The sequence below is a fragment of the Talpa europaea genome (genome assembly GCF_964194135.1).
Source record: "Talpa europaea genome assembly, chromosome: 5".
Taxonomy (NCBI): Eukaryota; Metazoa; Chordata; class Mammalia; order Eulipotyphla; family Talpidae; genus Talpa; species Talpa europaea.
The window spans coordinates 22,351,113-22,369,454 of NC_140071.1; the positions used below are offsets into that span (position 1 = coordinate 22,351,113).

The window sequence follows — 18,342 nt, forward strand, 5'->3', positions numbered from 1 at the left end:
TCTCTAAATTATATACTAACAGGGTAAAACAATTAAATATGAAGGAGAAAAAAAAAAGTAAAACCTACCTTCAGTAATTTTACTGCACAAATTAGGTTGTCATCCATAGGGTTAGAAAAAAGGGCATTCAGCAACTCCCGAAGACCAATCTGAAGAATATCTGCTCTTGTCACCTGTCCGTTTGTTCCCTTGATCTTTTGGGACAAAAGAAAATTAGAATCAACTGTGCCAAAATATAATACAGACATATATATATATAGACAAGTGTTTTAGTAATCCAAAAACAGGAACACACCGTGGTATCTCCAGAAAATTAGACTTCCTTTACATGTAACTAAGACCTGTAATAAAACTAGTAAACTGTAAGTAAAATTTAATTTTCATTTGTAACACATAACATAAGGATATTTAAGCCTACTTTAATGTTATCACAAAGCATTTTCTAGTCTATTAAGCTACAGCCTTTCCAGGAACACACAGCATTTTATGCCACTTTTTATATACTATTTAAAAAAAAACACTACTTTGCATTAGAATGGTACACATACATCTCAACTCCACAACTAAGAATTGTTGGTTCAGGAGAATGTCCTATCTTTATACTTCCTGTAGATACAGCATCTTTATTTCCACAAAGGAAACATTCAATAGCATTCTTAAAATGACTTTAAGGCATATTTTAGAATGGTGTTCTTTTGGATTAAAAATAAAAGGCATGAGATTTTTTAAAAATTAAGTACATCTGTGGTAAAAAGGGATAGTAAATTAGGTAACAGATTCAACATAGACCCCTTTTAGATGCAATGACATGCACATTTAATGGTGAATTCTTATTTATTTTCAGTAGGGTTTATGATACTAAGTCCTCAAATCAGGAATTAAGAAAGTATTACCTGGGCCTCCCTGGTGGTGCAAGGGGTTAAGTCTCAGCACTATCAAGCTATTGCCAGCCACTAGTTTGATTCCTGGCCAGGGAGCTGACCCACATGGCACAGCAGACTTCTCCCATCTCACCCACTGCTCCCCTCAGCAGTGTATTTCAGTAGATTTGCCTATTCTGCTCCTCACTCTGTCTCTGGTGAATCCTCTCAACCCTCACACCTCTGGCCTACACCACAGTTTCTTGTATGCATAGATATAAATAAATCTTAAAAAAAAAAAAAAAGCACCTCTATCTCAGACTAACCAATCAAAATAAATAAATAAATAAATTCTTTATACAGTACTTATCCATTATCCAGTACTTAGGTTACCCAATAAGAGGCATATTCTCAAGAATACAATCAATTTACAAACATGCTTGCTGTCAACTCTGAACAAATGCATTCATGTGGAAGTCTGATGAACATTTCTCAAAAGTTATTAATGGCTGTCTGTACTTCCCAACACTATGCCCAGCAGGAACAGGAGAAACAAATGTCACAAAGGTTTCATTACAGTGCAGACACTCCCAGGAGTAGAGACATTAATATTTTCTCCCATTTCCTCTTTCATTTCACTCTTAATGCCATAAAGGCATAATGAAATAAAAAGTTCCTTACTGAGATCAGTTAACATTCTCAGACTTTGTCAGGACTCAACAAAAGGAAATTTTTTTTCTCACCTCCAGGTTAAGATAAAGTTCTCCCAGAAACAGTACAAATGCATGGAATCGTTTTCGAGTCACTTCATCCCCTTTTGCAGCTTGATCTTTTACTTCATATTCAGTTCGACATCTAATAAAGACATACCTTTTATAATCTCACATTGCTTTATTTTTTTTTATAGTCAAACAAGACGACCATCTGTCAGTCTGGTAGTCCGCAAACAATAAAGAGGCAAGCACAATACCCAACATCCTATCATAGAATGTGTCCCTGTCAGTTGCAGAGCCAGAATATAGATCATCTTTTCATACAAAGGTTTCTTGTTTCAAGAAACTGGCAGTTTTATTTTCAACTATTCCTATCAGGCCAAGTTCATAATACATTTAAACAGAGGTTTCATAGGTTCACAGTATACTAGCACCTAAAATAAAAAGTCTCACCTTACTGTCTTACAGGCTTTTTGTTTAGAAAGCACTATTTTTACTCAAATTGTTTCTGTAAAATGTTCTACTCTGAATAATGAGTTTTAAAACAATTTTAAAAGTTCTACTTTTTTCTGAATATAAGAACTTTGAAACAGATGTATAAAATAAATAGATGGCCTACAAGTAAGCTGGAAAATAAAATGAATTAAGTTCACTGCCCTTATAATACCCATAAAATAAATCAGAAATGAAGGTAAAAGTTCCCAAATGAAACATAAAAAGCAATTAATTTGGCCTATATTTCCAATGGAAACTGAAGGCATTAAATAACTTATTTCCCTCAATTTGGTACATTTGCCTTATACAAAATAAAGAAATCCTCTCAAACCTTATGGCCAGAGTTCCCGCAACAAAACTCACACTAAATCTATCATTCACTATAATTTATGTTAGTAAATTATAGTATTAACTACTGTTACTAAACGAATTTTTAAAATGGATCTTAAACATTTATCATTTTGGTGTTAAGTATTTTGTCTTATCTTGACCATAAGGTGGTAAGAAAACGCTAGGAAAAGTCATTTGATTTATAATTGACTGACACTTTTTCTTTTAAAGATAAAAGGAGGAGCTTTATAAAGACTGAAGGGCTTCCAAATATGAGGGACCAATTTCCGCTGGCTTTTAAGACTCTTTTTTAAAACAGAACAAAACAAAAAAAAAACTGATCAAGATTTTACCTTCAGTCAGTTTTGTGAATGAGTCATAAAACCAGAACAGATTTTTTTTATCTATGTTGTCAATTCCCATGCTTTTAAGCTTCAGTGAAGGTGCAACATCTTCTATTTGAGTCAGCTACACTAAGATATTTGTTCCTTTATCAGACATATTAAGTTGGGATTTCTATAAATAGAACAGTATGGTTATAATGGAAAAGATCAAGTTCTTCAACTACCTTGTTGGACTGCTCTCCTTCTCAGCTCTTTCTTCAAGATTTTGCAAGTAAGAGATGATTATAAAATGACCTTTTTTTGTTTTATAAATACCACAGTAAGAACTTATGCTAAGATATGTTAATATATGTGCAAAAGTAAATGCCTACGCCTACACATCACTAATTATCTAGGTGAGGGTAAAGGCCCTAAGACTTTTTTTTTTTTTTTATAAATTTTATTGTTATATTCCCCATACAATTGCAGCCCCCCCATTCTGACCCCAATCTCTCCCCTCCCGCCCCCGCCCCCCCAAGTTTCAATTATAAATAGATTCTTATTTTACAAAGGTTAAAACAGAAACACATAAAGAACAAAGTCACTGCAAACTGAAGATAACTGCTACAACAGTAACTTCTGTCTTCTTTTAGAGTATGCATTTATTTTTAAGTTACATAATAGAATTATACTCTAATTTTCACTTGTGTTATCATTGCTGTTTCTCCACATTATTGAATCTGGCAGTATCACAGTACTTACTATGGAAATTCACACAAGGGTAAAGAGAGAAGTGAAAAAGTGGCCTCAACCATGCCTACACAGTAGGATCACTTGGGAAACTTTAAAAAACTACGCCCAGGCTCCACTTCAGTCTAACCACATCAGGATTTCTAAGGTTGGGGGCAGAGTCTCAGCCCTATTTTAAGCTTCTAGGTAACTAAGGCATAGCCAGAACTAAGTAACATTGATGAGATAAGCAAGACTTTCTGCCATCCTACCTCTTAGAAATGCTTCCTTTCACAACTTTCAAGAAGCTACAATTTGCATTTCTTTAATTATAGGCAAACTTAGACACCTTTACATTTATATTTTTCCCAAGTATATGTATGTTGAGAACCATTCCAAATATTTCTATTAAAATGCCAGTCTTTTTCTTACTCATTTCTAAGAGCTTCCTCTTCATATTAAATAAATAAGGTCATTGCCATGTGTCATAAATATCCCTATTGTTCATTTCATAAATTTATGACCCCTCCACCAAGGTACTGTAACCTATATGTAATAAAACTTAATCTCATTTTAGGGCATGTGGGTATCATCTTTTGCTTAAAAGAACTAAAAAATTATTGTCAATTTCCCCCTAGTATTTATTTACTGTTTGGTGTATTTGGAATATATTCTGATTTAAAGGGTGAAACAGGAACCAATCTTTATTTTTCTGCCTGAGCACACAATTGTGTCAGAACACTTTCTTTTACAGGTGTATCTGAAATCTTATCACCAATAGGTTAGTTTTCAAGTCTCTGTAGTCTACTTTCGGAATCTTTACAATCTATTCTAAAGCAGTATAACCACACAATGGAATTTTTCGCAAGCATTAAAGTATCTTTATAGAACTAATGGGCAAATTATAATAAACTTGAAGACAACCTTGTTACTGAATAAGACAACCCAAATTATAGGAAAATTAGTTTCCATAAATTAGTTTATGAATTCAATGTAATCACCCAAATAGGCAATAAGTATGAGATTTGTGAAATTTCACAAACTGATTCTAAAGTTCACTGGAGAAAACAAGCATGCAAAGAAAATTCTGCAAAAAAAGAATGGGGCACTAACTAGATATTAACAAATTACAAATTTTTAGTAGTATGGCAATTAAACAGGAAAAGGACAAGTGCTGAATAGAACATCATGAAAGTTCAGAATCAAAACACAAATATAAGGATGTAGTGTGATAAATGTGGCAGTTCAGATCAATAAGAAAATGAATCATTCAAAAAAGGATATGGGAAAAACTGCTTAACAAGTGGTAATAAATGAAATTAGATCCTTATTCAAGAAAACAAAAGTACTAAGAAACACAAAAGGGATCATTTTTTAAGATATTAAGAAAGAAAAGAACTTTCTAAGAACAAAACCAAAGACAGAGGCTACTACATAACGAAAGACTGACACATATGACTATAAATTTTTAACACTGTACATAAAATAAAAATGGTCTACCCCATTCTTCCCTGTTACTTCTATAATGTACAGTTTTTAAAAAGAGTAGTGGTCAAATTCTAGTATGTTCAGAAGTAATTTTCTTTTAATCATATTCACACTGACCTTTGAAGGAGCAATTGGCGGAAGTTGCCACTCTGTGGGCTAATTGTCAGATGATGGGACAGGTAATTACACAGGCGAGCTCCCATATAAGAGAAATTTGGGATAGACGTGGCCTTTCAAGGAGAAAAAAGTTTTGTGTGACACAGATACATCAACTTATTTAATGCAAACACTTAAAAGTAACATTTCTGTCCCCAAACGGACCATATTAAACAGAAAAATGTAGAAGTCTTTTGTAATCGTTAGACATAAGGAAATTAGGTTTACTCTCTCCCAACTTTACACCAAGAACCAGAACAACTTCATCTCACCATTTATGTGAGATTACCAGAAAGCAAACAATCTCTATACTAACCCATTTTTGCACAAAATATGTATAAATATCCAGTTGCATGGTGCCAATTATAGTAAGAATAATTGCCAAGCTATTGATCAGTGGTATGTCTCAGAGAAAGGACAGCATAGACTTTGGCATCTAGCAGTCCAGAACAAGAGTCTCAGGTCTTCTGTTTTGTGACCTTGGATATCATTAAACTTCTCTTTCAATTTACTGATTGCTAAAGAAGTTATAATGGTACCTGGTAGAAGAGATTAATACTTAAAGAACACTCAAAAAATGCTTGGGGTAAAGAGATCTAAGCAGAGAAATTATTTTAAAAACTAAGACAGTGTGAACACACTACACATTAAAGACTATGTGATATAGTCAAAGCAGCACTCAAAGTTTTACTAACAATTTTGAAATAGTAGTAGAGAACTACTAATTCACTACCTAGTATTAGTTAAGAAAAATCCACATTAAGAGGTTAAGGGACAAGGTCACATAAGTAGCTAACCAGGATATCTATCCAACAAATGACCCAAGGCCCCTCTAACCCCATGTTAGTTCTACTTATTAGTTATGGTAACCTTACATAAGTCACTTAGCCTGTTAAAGATATGTATAAAATGGGGAATAATAATTCCTTGCTACAAACTGAGGTTTATATGAATGAACTATGTGTCAAGTGTATAGAACTGCATGTGGTGCTTATATTATTTTTTTCCCTAATTTTCTTGCTCAGACAGGATCCTATACATTTCTCATTACAGGAGAAAGACTGGTTTTTCCTCTATGTGTAGCTGGTTCCACAAAAGGCTTTAAATTCAAAAATTATACTTTTCCCAATTATTGATTGGCATTGTTTGTTTTCCTTAATTTAAAGTTAGTTTAGTTATTCAAAGAAGTTCTATAAGGCTTGTTATCAAAGTTTCCTACCTTTCTACTATAGCTCAGTTTTATTCCTAATGACAGCCACTTTTAATTCTTTCAGCTAAAAAAGCCTTAACCTCTGTATCTCCAGAAATGCAGACATTATTTCTTACTGGTTTCCACTGTGGAAGATGAGAAGTTAGTCTCCACCCTGCTTCAACCCCACTCCATTCCACTATTTCCCAGTCTTTCCAATTACCAATATAATTATATCATGGCTTTGTTATTTTTCTGTTTCCAGTTACAGTTCAACCATGTATTATACCGACTTTTCCTTTTTTGTACAACTTTGTTATTACTTAATTTTTGTATTTTGTTTATATACTTCTCATTGATTTATCCCTAAGCCACCTAGTTTGAAGTTATTGTGAGAAAATGAACAAATACATTACGTTCACCTTACATGGAACTCTTCTGTGGAGTCTTTCTGTCCTGCTCCAGTGAAGCCTGGCGGCTCTAAAACTGCTGCATGTGTGACTACTTACTTTGGTTCTCCTTTCACTATTATTTGCATGAGACACTTAGCCTCTCCTATAAAGTTTCCTGTTTTCTAGTTCAAGTTCTTGCCTTAATTTGTCCTTCAAAAACTCAGAAGGATTACAGCAAAACTTTTTAAAAAATATTTTATTTTATATAATTCTTACATCATTTTTCATCTTTGCACAATATATGCATTCTCATTTTGGTTATATTCCCCATACAATTGCATTCCCCCTCCCCCTTATTTCGACTAGTTCTTCCTTACCCCGCCCCTCCCCCCCCCCCCCAGTGTGTCTGGTTTATAGCTGCTTGTTGATTTTGATTATTACTTTGTATTGATTAGTCTTTTTCCTGGTCTCTTATTCAGGTTTTCTAAATTCCTGCTATGAGTGAGACCAGGTTACAGCAAAACTTCAAACCGGCAACTCAGTGTGAAAAGATCTTAAAGGCCTAAAATTTCATTTTCAATCTTTTTAAGCCTCATTCCATCCTTATCCTAAGGTGTTTTTGAAATCCTGTTGTAAACTGAAGCACCTCTTAGCTCTACTGGCTTAGAATTTTCTTTGTATCTGCTAAGTCAGTTAACACCCATTTGCTTTCTAGTCTGCAAGCTGGACATTTTATTTCCTTTCCTCTCTGTGGGCTTTTAGCTTTTAAAAATCCTCATACTGTCAATTTAGTGGTATTTGGAAAGCAATCGAAGATGAATATGTGTTTCTGCCATCTTTTATAATAGGTCTTTACTTAGTTGTCCTGAGCAAGTTTCCATAAATTCCCTCAACGAAATTTAAAAATTGTTGGTATATGCTTATTACCAACCACAGATTGCTGGCACTTTCAATAACACTGAGTTCATATTTGAGTAATTAACTTTATCACAGAAATAATTGCATTTTGTCAGGCTGCAGCCCTTCTGTTTAGCCCTGAAGAACTATAATCATGAAGCCTACTGAAGAAATGAAACTAAATAAAACCAGAAAAGTAGTATAATTCTTCCGTTCTCCTTTCTTATTCATATTCCTTCTTTTAATTCATTTAGAGGTTGAACATAGATCTTGCTAAAATTCCAAGCATTTCTGGAAACCCAAAAGTTGGCTAAATTAACACTGGAGTCCTAGCATCAATACAGAACAACTTGGAAAAGCAGTCAAATGAAACACTAAGCAAGATAAAATGATCAACATATTATCAAAATCACACTATCTATTCCAAGTTTCAGCTGCTCTTTCAGCCAACAACTTTAACACTAAAATTGATATTTCTGTTAACCTCTTGCTCTTGTTTTTGGGCACTCATACACTGATTTTAAATTTGACTTCAAATTCAGTGTTGTCCTACTTTTTCTTCTCCCCTACTCCAATAAACCCGATGTAATTCAAGATGCAGAAGAAAAAGAATTACAGTCATTCTCGTGTATTGCTAATTTCAGGTCCTATAAAATCTGGGGGTCAGGTGAAAAAAGGTGTGACACTTATGTAGCCTTCCTCATAAATGCCCAAAGCTCCTTTTAATTGCCTGAAAGTCTTGGTTTTACAGGTGAATTCTGAAGTCTGGCTTCAGCCCTGGATCCCTAGAACTAAAAGAATTTATATGAGAGACTTAACAGCACCCATGAACCATAAAGAGTTCACAAATGCGGAGACAGGTCAACATGAACCTGGCCTTCCTTGAGGAACAGCCAGAATTCCTGGATTTGAAGGAAACTATGTGATGCCCAGGCCATGATACCAGTCAATCACCTACCTGTTGATAGATGAGTTCTACAAGTTCTTGCAAAGCATCATCTGTTGTAACCCAACCATTCAGGGTCTCTGCAAACTGTTCAATTTCAGTTTCAAAACTGCCAGGCTGCTCTGTAAGATGATTCAAAAAATCCTGAACATATTCTGATAGAGTGGGATAATCCTCACAACCATCCTCATAGGATTCCTATAAATAAGAGGTTAAAAATTTTTATTTTTTAATCCATGCAACTGGTTAAAACAAACACGAGGCATCTTGGATGCCTATCTGTAATTTTAATAAAATTAAGTCCACTAAGCTATCCTTCTATGCCCACTTTTTCTTTTTTTTAAGATTTATTTATTTATGCATACAAGAGCTGGGGTGTAGGCCAGAGATGGGGGGGTGAGAAGATTCACCAGAGACAGAATGGGGAGCAGAACAGGAGATGTACTGAAATACCACTGCTGAGGGGAGCAGCGGGCAAGTCAGGAGAGGTCTGCTGTGCCATGTGGGTTGCTTCCTGGCCAGGGATCAAACTCATGCTGCAGTGGCTGCGTCGTAACCCCTTGTGCCACCAGGGAGGCCCCTATGTCCACTAACCTTTATAAAGCCAACCAAAATGAAAGTTTTGATCTCTTTATGGAAGCAGTAAAATCTAGGATTTGCTTCAAAATGAAAGGGGAGAAGAGCCAGGGACACAGAAACAAGAATGGTCACATGTAACTAACTGTTGAGGCCATGGGGAGTCATTATATCATTCTTTATATTCTTGATAATTTCTACTATGAATAGAAAAAAGGTGATAGTTTTGTCTACCTGTTAATCCCAAAGACAGAAAAACATATACAAAATACCACCATAATGTACAGTGACAGACTTTTTGCCTACATCCAGATATCCAGCTAACCTTGGAAATAGCAGAAGTTTCCAGCTAATGCCTCCACCACTTGTACCTTTGGTAATCCTCCACCACTTGTACCTTTGGTAATGTTTTAATTAATGGCAGGAGGTTGGGCTTTACAAATAGCAGACTATCAACCCTTATATTAACAATACCCAGGATCCCAACCAAAGCATTTTGAAATTATTTTAACTACTATATTGCTTGATGAAATTTACCTTTCCACAAAAAGGAATGAAATGAGAAACCACATGAAAGAATTATGACTACAGTCTAGAAACAAAGGGAAAAAAGATACCTATTCAAAATTTCCCTTAAGTCTCACTCTCTAATGTGGAACTTTCCTAACCGTCAATTATTCCTCCACTGTTAGTGTTGACCATTTTTTCAGATGACTTTAGAGTTTTTATTTATCTCTAGACACAACAGTGATATTAATGACAAGTTGCATGTACTACTGAGTAGCGCTCAGGAAATAAGATCAGCAATAGGAATAACAAATTAATGTGCCCATAACATGCTCATATAGTGTTTACTGAACAGCAGATAAATTCTCATAGATTAAATGTCTGATCACACAACTGAATCCAAGTTAAATGACTACTGTAAAATAAAGAAGGTATCAATGTTTTGTTTTTAAAAGATTTTATTTATTTATGCATACAAGAGCTGGGCTGTAGCCCAGTGGGGGGTGGGCTGAGGTGAGAGGATTCACCAGACACAGAGTGGGGAACAGAACAAGCAGACTGACTGAAATACACTGCTGAGGGGAGCAGCAGGGAAGACAGGAGAGGTTTGCTGCACCATATGGGGGGTTAGCTCTCTGGCCAGGGATCAAACTCATGCTGCAATGGCTGCCAATAGAGCCACAGTGCTAAGACTTAAGCCTCTGCACCACTAGGGAGGACCAAGAAGGTATCAATGTTGACGAAATTCAAATCATTAGCTAGAGACATAGCTGTGTGACTAAGGATTAAATGAGTTAATAAGTAAATGCCCCTGGACTGGTGACTAACACAAAGTAAGGCACTATGTGCTCAACAAATTTTAAAATTTCTACGAAAACACAGAAATATATTTCAAATGCAACAACAATATACACATATATGAAGGGGCCAAAGTGTAAAAAAGTAGAACGATGAAAAGCTACACTTGCTGGTACCTAGGAAAGTGCTCTAAATAATTTGTTAATAAGCTAACAACCACCAGCTGCATTAACCACTATAAGGGCTTTGCATGCATTCTCTCACTTAACCATAAAACACTTTAAGGTAAATATTACTATCTCCTTTGCAAAGATGAAGAAAAAAGCACTAAGCAGTTCATTCTCTTTGGTTATTTAAAACTGTCTTGAGTATTCAGTGTCTACTACTAAGTGCCAAAGTCTATACCAGGTATCAAGTGTACTATCATGCCATGAATAAAGCGGACAAAGTCCTCCTCTCATGGAGTTTATAGTTCATGATGGAAGAAGTTATTCACAAGCTGACATATACCCTAAAAATGGGCAGGGAACAATTCTGAAGCACTTATATCTAAATTTTAAAGGGAAAAAAAAAAAAATCCAGCCATACAAACATCTGAGAAAAGATATCCTATGCAGTGGGCATTAGAAGTATATAGGCCCCAACAAGAAAGCGATAGCCTGAAACCTTTAAGAAAGGCTAGATCAGAGAGTGCAGATGCAGCGATGGCTAATGAGATTAATGAGGCAGATGGGATAATTGTGCAGGGTCTTGGTAACCACTATAAGGAAATAGGCTCTAAAGGCAGGGAGAAACCATGAGGAAGCAGCTAGTGTGGGTTTCAGCAAGGAAGGCCCACATAACAACCTAAGGTAATTACACAGTGAGCCAGACCAAAACTTAAAAACAAAGTCTGTACCTTTAGCCTCTGTGCTACACAGCAAATAACTGACAAAGGCTTAAAACCCAACTCTGACACAGAAGGATATTCACTGCCAAAAAGCCATCTAATAATTCCACCAACAAGGACCTGGTTAAATAGTTATAACCATAAGACAGAATACCAGATACTCACTCAGGACATTTATGTCTATCAATACAGAAATTCTGCCAACAGTGTTTAAAAAGAAAATCTGTTTTAGTACAAATTAATTTTTTAAAAAAGAATTATAGACAGTGAAGATTTCTGGAAAGATAGACAAGAGATAACAGTGCTACCTCTAAGTTACCTCTTCAATGAAGGAATGTTCATATTATAAATACAGAACTTTTATTATAAAATTGTGAACGCAATTAAGCACTGTAAATACACACATTATATATTTCACATTAACTATGAATGTGTGAATTTTAAAATTTAAAACTAGTTTAAATTTGATATATAAGTTTTATAAACTTGTAGTATCCTATTATTAATAGTGAAAATCAGAAGTCTTCAGGTCCTGTCAAAGGTATTAAGTTTTCTGTTTCTATTAAATGCCATTCATTGTGATAAAAATGCAATTTAGAATGTTAATTTCCAGTGGATTTTTTTAAATAAATTTAACTTCTTAAGAAAATCTGAAGTCTGACAAGTAAAAGAGGAAATCAGAGTTGCTTTGAATATAGCAGAACAGAGGAATCAAAGTCTGCTGTTTTGGGTAAAAAAGGAGGCACAAAATATTCTGAAGCAGCCTGCCAATGTGTTTGACTCAAAAAGTGTGTTAGTTTTCTAGTACCACATTTTTTAAAGTATTAATTTCTCATTCTTCAATGTGGAGTTAAATGGCTTCCAGGCTGAGAAAGATTTCAGTTTTGTTTCTCTCAGAATTCTGTGACAAAGATTAGCAAGGACATCAATTAGAAAATGTACTTTTCACAGTAGGTATTTCGAACACACTGTCAAGAGGTGAGAAACTAATTCCAAGTAGAATTAAAAGGAAAATGATTGGATACTTAGATGAATTAGTCAAGATGACTTTAGTTAACAGGATTGAAGGGAGTGAAAGAAAAAGGGAAATCAATGACCCACACCAAGTTTGTAGCCTGAGCACGTAATTAGCAATATAAAAATATTAAGAGATTTTCGGAAGACGAAACAAAAAATTTATATTTTAATTTGAACGTGAGATCCCTTAACAAATGGAAACACAGGCAGGCCTGGAGTAAGAAAGAACTAGATTTTAGAGTTACCAGGGGATAGGTTGGTGATGGTGAGATTCTAGGACATATGTAAGATCAAAAAGGAAAACAGTAAAATGGGAAAAAAAAAATACAAAACCAAAACCCCCAACACTGCAGTCTAAGGAGAGAATGAATGATGTGTAAGTTGAAGGATGAAGAAAGAGCACTGCCACAGACGCCACAGGAGAAGGGAAAGGAGATGCTCACAATATCAAGTGCTACAGGGTTAAGTCCAGGGGCTGAAATCTGAATGAATGAGGCTGCAGAATCTTGAGAGTGAAGGAGACTATGAACAGAGAAGGAAAAATTAAAACAAAATTAGTATCTTGAATATTTGGTCCCTAAAAAACGAAAGGAATTTTTTTAAGACGATGAAGGTAGACGTGGCGACAACCACGGCGCCTGGCACCGTGGGATTTATTAAACCAAACAGACCACAGTGTGATCAACAAAGTCTACTAAGTAAAGGTTAAGAGGGCAATAAATTATAAAACCTGAAGGGGATCAGCAACTGTCACATAAGTAGTATTATAAAGAATAGGGGCACCAGTCCACAGAGGCTTGATCAGCCCAGTAAGTACAGTGGTACCAAAAGTAAACACTATTTTTGGGAAACATCACTGCTGACAGGCAGAAGTAAAACTGGACGTTCTTAGAAAAAAGTTGTAATTTTTTCTTGTTGTGGGGGAGGATTTTCTCTTAATGCATGTTTTATGAATTCCTATGTGAAATTTTTGGTTCTCATAAGTGAAATGTAATTAAATATTAAATTGTAACTAATGGTTTATCTGAGGAGAAGCAATGGCCAGCAAGGGATGGAGACAGCAGCTCACTGGTAAGAAGGTACAGAAAAGGAAATCAGCAAGGGAAAAGGGAAGAAGTGGAGACAAAAGGACCTGGAGATTTGGAAGAGTTAAGAAATCACAACAAAAACTATTACAAAGGCTTTAGAAAAAGAACGCATTCTTAAGGGAAACCTAGATGAAGGATATCAAGCAACAGATTTTCATTTATCTAACAAAAGCAGACTCAAGGAATTTCTAGAAACCAAGTCAGCGACCACTTAGAGGGTCAACAACGGCAGGGATTATGGTCCAATTTGTTCACTGCTCTATCCCCGGTGCTTGACTCAGGAAAAGTGAGAGAAGACAGCTAAATATATATTATGGTTGCCACTCAAGTTTCCCTCACAGTAAGATCATATCTTGAATGTTAAGGGGAAAGCAAGGATCTGTGGCTTTGTGATTAGGTGGACTGAGAACTCTTAGCCTTAACACGGAGTGAAAGGGTAAATGAGTAAGGCTAGAAAATGTAATGGAGTGTGGGTAGCAAGACTGATGCTTATAGAATCCAGGTGGATTACAAATCAATGAAGTCAGTTAGCAAATGAATCAGAGCTCACACACTATCTAAAAGGGCTGCCTCTCTATTCAGCTCCTGCTAATTTTTGCTCTAGTAAAAAAACAGTCAAGTATGACCATTTCTTATGATTTCAAGAGAAACCTAAGGAAAAAAAAAATTAAATCTGAATTGTATGTTGGTATTTGGAAAAACCTTTTGTTGAAAAACACTGAGCATCAAAGACAACACACCTGCAGGCCACACATGAGCTAGAGCCTTCCGGATTAGTCTTTTCTGGCAAATTGAGCATAGAAGAAAGTGATCTACTGAAGGATAGCAAAGAATGCCAAAAAAGATGGCAGTGGGTCGAAGTAACAACTACACTGCTTTATAGCCCTTTAGAGCACTGCTTTATAGTAATTTTGTGTAAAAATTACCGTCCAGAATTATGAAAAAATTTACATCTGTCCTATCCTCAGAGTCCAAGTTAACAGAAGACAAGCAAATGGGGCACTATTAATGGCTGGCAGAAGGTAAGTTTCTTTAAGAGTTTATTCAATGATTCACGGTTTGCCAATTACTCCTTTCCTCACTTAGCCAAATACAATTTTTTGGCAAGAGCCCAAGCTGTTCTCATTTCTACTTCACATGGCTGATGATAGCTAAATCAACTCTTCTGGCTCTGATACACTTTCCTCTTTACAGCCCCAATGCTTTTTCCTAAAGCAATCCAAGATGCATGGAATTTCTATAATATGGAATACAGCTTTTCTAAGCTTTTTCTACAAAATATGAATGAAGGGGCCTCCCCGGTGGCGCAGTGGTTGAGCGCTGAGCTGCGAAGCTGCCTGCAGCCTCTGCAGTGCCAGTTCGACCCCCGGCTGCAGGTGAGGGTCCCACAAGGCACACAGACCTCTCCTGCTGCGCCTGCTGCTCCCCTCAGCAATGTACTTCATCATCTGCCTGCTCTGCTCCCTGCTCTGGCTCTGGTGAATTCTCTCACCCTCCTGCACTTCTGACTGTACCCAGTGCTTGTATAAAATAAATAAATCTTTAAAAAAAAAAAAAAAAAGGAAACCAAAGGCAAAAAAAAAACAAACCCAAAACCAAAACCATTAGTTAGCAAGTAAATACAAATAAGAGCCAGGTATCACACACCCACCAGAAAGGCTAAACTTTTAAACAAAACAGACCACTCAGTGCTGACAATGAAGTAGAGAACCTGGAAATCACACACTACTCAGAGTACAGTGGCACAATCTCTTTGAAAAACCATTTTGCTGTCTCCTAGGTATATACCCAACTTTTAAAACCCTTACTAAGAAAAGAGCATATATCCTCCAAGACAGAGATAAGAATAGCAGCTCTACTCATAACAGTTTGAAACTGAAAGCCACAAAGCATTCATGGGATAAATGCGACAAAAACAGACTTATGAAAATAAGTCACCTCGAACTATATGCTACAACACAGGATTTTGATGTTCAACATGAGAACAGAATTAAACTTTGGAAACAAACAAAATTGTAAACCAAGACACTGCTTATCCTGGGAGAACAGTAATGAGCAGAAAGAGACAGACAGAGCTTTGGGATGTTAACAATATGCCTTTTCTTGATTTAAATGCTGGTTGCCCAAGTTTCTACTTTCTGAAAGTTTGCACTAACCTTTATGAACACTATATATTATAAGTCAGTAAGATTAAGGAGATAGAAAAGACAAGACTTATACTAAAGTGGGCCTCCCTAGTGGTACAAAGGGTTAAGACACAACCTATGAAGCTATCTACAGCCACTGCAGCACGAGTTCGATCCCCGCCCAGGGAGCAACCCACATGGCGCAGCAGACCTCTCCTGACTCACCCCACTGCTCCCCTCAGCAGTGTATTTCAATCTGCCTGTTCTGTTACCCACCCTGTTTCTGGTGAATCCTCTCACCCCCCACACCTCTGGCCTGTACCCCAGCTCCTGTACACATAAAAAATCTTAAAAAAAAAAAACTTATACTAAAGTATTATCAATCTTTTCTTCCTTCCAGAATAGTCGTTACCCTGTATCTCAATTAATTGCTAGGCATCTACCTAGCACAACAAATTCTGTATACCCAAACCATATTTCATATTTCCTCTTGCTATTTAAGTCTGACCAACTTTTAAAACCCTTACTAAGATGAATTTTTCTTTTAAAGATTTATTTATGCATACAAGAACTGGGGTACAAGCCAGAGGTGTGGGGAGTGAGAGGATTCACCAGACATGAATCTTGAAGTTTAAACCTATGTAAAGACTTTATCACACTCCCTATAGCATTTCTGCATGCAATATTTAATTAGAACATAAAATACTTCCATTCAACTTAAAGGAGCCCACATGTGTACTTGTTAACATTCAAAAAGCCACCTCAATTAGTCTACAGCAAAACTGTTTAATTTACCAAAACCATCAGTAAATAATCAGCTATCTTGCCAAAATCAAATTAAAAATTTGCTGGGCCACTACTCTATAAGTTATCTATAGATCCTGAACACAGATCTTAGTTTTAGAGACTGAAGGTTTCCTTGCCTAAATCAAGTTTATTTTCATTAGCTTTGAGAGACTAAATAGATCCTGGGAATACAGCCGTGAAGGAGACAGACAAGAACACGTATTCTCAAGCTTATATCCTGACATTTGAATATAATCACTACAAAATAAATATTCCTCAATCACTTGTTTTCTCAAGTTCAAGGGATGCATAATGCTTTCACATGCAGTTAAAAAAAAAAAAGCACCAGCATACTATAATTAATAAAGTAATAACTACATCACTCCAGCAATATTAACCCAGCGCTGCTAGCAAAAGGGTGTACTTACTGTATAATTAGAAGAATAACCTGATGGGTAAAATTCAGGAGCGTTGGCAGACAGCTTAGACATTAATACAGGAGCTACCACCACCTGGGGTTTAGCCATTGCTGACTCCGAGTTCTGCTGCGGGGTATTATCCTGTGAACTAGGTGGAGCTCTGAGGGGCCTCGTTTGTTCTAAGAAAGGGAAAAAAGGGGGTGAGATGCATTCATTCCTTTGTATAACAACTACCTACACACTGAAGTCATCTGCAACGGGATGGTGTTCAGAGTTAAACACGAACCATCATGAAATGTCAGGTTATCTCCAGGAGAAGTACAGAAAGCCTGCAAAGAGGAACAATAGCCTTGCTTGAGTTCATTTATGAATATACCAGCTTCTGAATGAACATTGCGGGTGTGGATGTTTTCCTTGGGAAGAGTGGGTTAAGGACAGACGGCCGCTCACCCAGGGGTCTCCCCAACGCGGGCTGGGGCAGGGAAGGGGGTTCTGCCTTCCTCCGGGGAAGGCAGAACTCGCAGCCCGCGCCCCGGCCCCTCCCCCCGCCGGGGCGCACAAAGGATTCCCGCAGCCACCTTCCCGAGCCGGATCCGGGCCCACCCGCCCTGCCCCCCGGCCCCGGGGGCACTGCTTTCGGGGAACGCGGGCGAAGCCGAGGGCGGCGCGCCGGTGCTCCACGCGTGCGGGGGGCTGCGGGGAGGCGTTGGCCCGGGAGAACGGGGTCCCCCAGAGCGGCTCCGTACCTGGGAGCGCCCCGGCCCGGGCAGGCCGCGGGGGGTCGGCGGGGACCTGGCACTGGGCCCCTGGCGGCGGGGCCGTCCTGGGCTGGCGCAGCGGCGGCGGCTGCAGGAAGCCCGGGGCTTGGGGCTGCGGCCGCGGCTCAGCAGGCCCCGCTCGGCTCGGGAAACCGCCGCCCTCAGGCCCGCCCCCTCCGCGGCCCAGGCCCCGGCTCCGGCCCCGACCAGCACCTGGGGCCCGGTCGAAACCGTCCGACATGCTCCTCCTCCTCCTCCGGGGGCCGCTGCCGCCGCGCTGGGGAGAGGACGCGGGGGGAGGCGCCGCGGCGCTCACTCGGGCCTCATGGAGGCGCAGGGCGGCGGGCCCAGCGGCGGCTCCTCGGCGCCGAGCAGGCGGCGGCTCCAGCTCCCGCGGACCCCGCCGCGCCACAGCGCCCCCAGCCCGCGGGTACCCTGGACTGGCCGAGGCGCTTAAAACCCGGCGGCGCGGCGGGGGCCAAGCGGGTCACAGCGGCCCCCCGCGGCCCGGAGGCCCCGGGCGCGCCGGTTCGCGGCGGGCGGGCGGGCGAGGCCCAGCAGGCCTCGGGGCTCGAGTGGCGGCTCCGCCGCCGGACGGCCCGGCCCGCCGCGGGGGCGAGGCGCGGGCATCTCGGCCCTGGGGCCGGGCGAGGGCGGGGGGCCGCTTACCCCAGGCGGGCCCGCTGGACGCGCTGGTTCCGGGAGGGCCGTGCGAGACCGACGGTTGAGGCCCGGAAAATAAAAATACGGGGGGAGGGGGCGTGGAGCCAGCCGCGGGGTTCGCGGGCCGCACCTCCGGGGGCGCGCAGGTGAGCTCGATGACCCGGCGCCGGCCGAGCCCCGAGGACTGCTGGGGAGGA

At 39.0% G+C, this 18,342-nt stretch overlaps 1 protein-coding gene across 2 annotated transcripts in view; it reads right to left on the reverse strand.

The window, feature by feature from the left end:
- PAIP1 (poly(A) binding protein interacting protein 1) overlaps positions 1-17,723 on the reverse strand; it is a gene marked incomplete at both ends in the record, with an annotated part of 29,061 nt that extends 11,338 nt beyond the window's left edge. The window contains 6 exons of one of the 2 annotated variants that reach the window (XM_084233781.1): positions 69-194; positions 1,604-1,715; positions 5,056-5,168; positions 8,531-8,716; positions 16,734-16,903; positions 17,696-17,723. In XM_084233781.1, the coding sequence (XP_084089907.1) occupies positions 69-194; positions 1,604-1,715; positions 5,056-5,168; positions 8,531-8,716; positions 16,734-16,903; positions 17,696-17,723 (735 nt within the window). Of the gene's footprint in view, positions 1-68; positions 195-1,603; positions 1,716-5,055; positions 5,169-8,530; positions 8,717-16,733; positions 16,904-17,470 lie in introns of both variants that reach the window. The other variant, XM_084233780.1, reaches the window with a different exon arrangement.
- Positions 17,724-18,342: the final 619 nt, after the last annotated feature.